The sequence below is a fragment of the Limulus polyphemus genome, unplaced genomic scaffold (genome assembly GCF_000517525.1).
Source record: "Limulus polyphemus unplaced genomic scaffold, Limulus_polyphemus-2.1.2 Scaffold5998, whole genome shotgun sequence".
NCBI lineage: Eukaryota > Metazoa > Arthropoda > Merostomata > Xiphosura > Limulidae > Limulus > Limulus polyphemus.
In genome coordinates, this window is record NW_013671608.1 from 25,389 (window position 1) to 28,303 (window position 2,915).

Consider the following 2,915-nt stretch of genomic DNA (forward strand, 5'->3'; position numbering starts at 1 on the left):
TTACGGAAAATCAATTAACAAACGGAGACGTAATTTTGTTACATTATTTTCGAGTCTATTTTCAGTGGGGACACAGATGTGACATCAGGATTACTATGTTGTATTATTGTGACAATTGTACCATAGAATTGGTTTTAATCATTGCATAATGAATCAGTATAATATAAGGCAGAAAAATAATTATTTCCTTTCTTAATAAATATAGGTAGAGCAAAACCTTCAGCATCTTCCAGTCGTTTGCATACAACTGATAAAATACTTGATAAGCTTATTATTAACCACGGCATAACTGCTCATAGAATGGCTCTAAGTTTTATTTCAAGTACAAACATTTAGCCCATAGCTCCGTCAACTCATGATCGATATGAGATCTAATTACAGTATTGAACTCAGGAGGTCAAACCCTTTCGACTGATTATTTTATCACGCCCAAAGTCTGATAGATTACTTTATTCTAATCCCGCCTAAAAAAGACTGGTAGAGGTCCTAATGAGTAATAAAATCGAATCAGGATACGCGCGCCCGACGTTTGGTATTGCTGGCGCACAAGAATATAGCTAATGAAAAGGGGAAAAGGTCTCATAGATTAATTTCAAGTGCCACGGCTACGGAGGATTTCCTCTTGTTTGATTATGATTGTGGTATGATACAGTCTTAGTAACCCGAATGATTCAGTAATTATATTCTGCTCAATCTCCGATCGCTATGTAGTAGTTATAGGTGGCGCTAAATTATTTGAGTTACTGTTTTATTAGAGTGGAAATTTAGGACGTACGTTGCGGTACTGAATACCAATAGCAACAGTGACGTATGATTAACTGGTCTAGTCGTTCTTAGTCTTAACAGTTGGAAAGAAAAGGCTTAGTTTGTTTTCAAAACGGCAATGTCAGAATTCAAGGATATCGGATTAAATGATCCTGAAAACAAACGCGCTCATAGTGCTAATAGCGACATGGACAAGTTAACAGATGATTTTCAAGACACAGATTTTAAGGGCGGGACCCTTTCACTTTCGCAAGACCAAGATTTGTTGACTAATACACCTTCCGCGTCTAATCCGAGCAGTGTGGCAAGTACTACACCTTTAGCTGCAGGTGAAAATGAAATACACTGTTACATGCTTTAAAAATATTTAAAATTTCATGATAACTTGAGTGCTTTGCTTTTTAAATTTAAGATTTAGAATGAGTAGATTTCTACTAGTACTAGTTCAGAAATTGAAGAACGTCCGTGTGTATTAATTTCTAATTTATCAATAAGTATTAAACAAATCATTTTAAATAATCTAATCCTATAAACCTTAATTAAAACATAAAAATATTATAGGGATAACGTTTATTTCTGTGTGATTCTGCTTGATATTACTAACAACACTTAACTCCATAACAGTAAATAGTAACATTATCACTAGTAATGAGTAGTATATCAGTGTAATGTTACTTCTAGTAACACCGTTACGACCACTGGTATTAGGCCTAGAAATTTTTTGTTGTTGAATAGTCTTAACATTAACTGTTTTATGTTTAGCATTCTTAATGTTAGTTTAGCTTTAATTAAATCTTCAAGATTTCCTAGTCTTTCTCTTACAAGTTACATCATATTTTGCAATTTCGTAAAAATTAACTTAAAATTAAGGGACATCACACTTAATTACGACCGCGATATAAACAACGAAAAAGAAAATAAAGAACTGTTAATTTCACAGCAGTACAATAACATTACTTAACACGTGTTATATGGGATTGAAAATAGTAGAATAGTAGTTCTAACTTCAAAATTTCTCATGCTGAGTGCTTGTAAGAAATCAGCAAATGGTCTAAGATGATTTTCAGGAAGAAAATTTTTTCTGAGTAGTTTCTCTTAAACTTGCTATACCAGTAAACCTATTTTTATTTCCATCAGAAAATCTAAGGATAGAACATCATCCTTTGAAGTTCTAATTTTGCTGAAAATGTGAAAACTAAGTTTGCTTAGGATTTCAACCTGTGATTTTGAGTCATTGTTTTGAATCCTGCTTCATCTCGGTTACTATTCCGTGAATAATTCTTCCATTAATAGTGTAAGTCATCAAAAGACTATGAAAAGAAGCTTCTAGAAATTGGCATCTTTTTTTTATTTCTGTCAATCAGATGCTTCATTTTCAACACATGCATGTACTACCTATTTAAGAACTCTGCTTAAGTATCATGAGAACTAAGACTTGCCGCTTACAAGATGCTCAAACTTGATAGTTTAACCATCATGCTACTGACATATTTTATATTGTTATTGCTGGTGATGATTCATGTGTTTTATAATATTGAGTAATTTTATTTTCTTATTACAACTTTCAGTTTAAAGAATTGGGTGAAATCACTCATTCTCTATGGAAAATACATCAGTAAATAATGGGAGTAATTGTAATGTTCATGGTATTTTTAGTTATATTTTGTGTGCGATTCGTATGTTATTAGAATCACTGTATCCAACAAAATCACGGATGCACAAGCAATTTGGTTGATAAATATAGTTTTATAAAATAACGCATGGTGTTTCTTTACGCTCAAACTTAAACATCATTTGCAGATAAACCCTTGATATTTCGCTATGTCGTTTGTACATTTTGGATTTGTAAGAAGTGACAGAATTCTTAATTTCAGTGTAGTATATTTTACTGTAAATGCCATTATACTAGGACAAATAAAGTATGAAGTTAGGCAGAGTAATTTCTATACTTCGCAAGATAAATAGGTATATAAACACACACAAATATGGATGTCATCTTCAGAGCACCACTGGGTTTGAAATATCGTATCTTTTTAATTATATTCCTGTTTTCAGTAGGTTGGTAGCACTTTTCCAGCTTTAACACTGCTCTTCAGTTAACCTAATTGAAATTAATACATAAAATACATATATATATATATATATATATA

At 32.0% G+C, this 2,915-nt stretch overlaps 1 protein-coding gene across 1 annotated transcript in view; it reads left to right on the top strand.

The window, feature by feature from the left end:
- Positions 1 to 883: 883 nt before the first annotated feature.
- Positions 884 to 2,915, top strand: part of LOC106473241 (tumor protein p63-regulated gene 1-like protein) — an 18,782-nt gene continuing 16,750 nt past the window's right edge. Inside the window, exon 1 of the mRNA XM_022401715.1 lies at positions 884 to 1,069. Within this exon, the coding sequence (XP_022257423.1) occupies positions 884 to 1,069 (186 nt within the window). The remainder of the gene's footprint in view (positions 1,070 to 2,915) is intronic.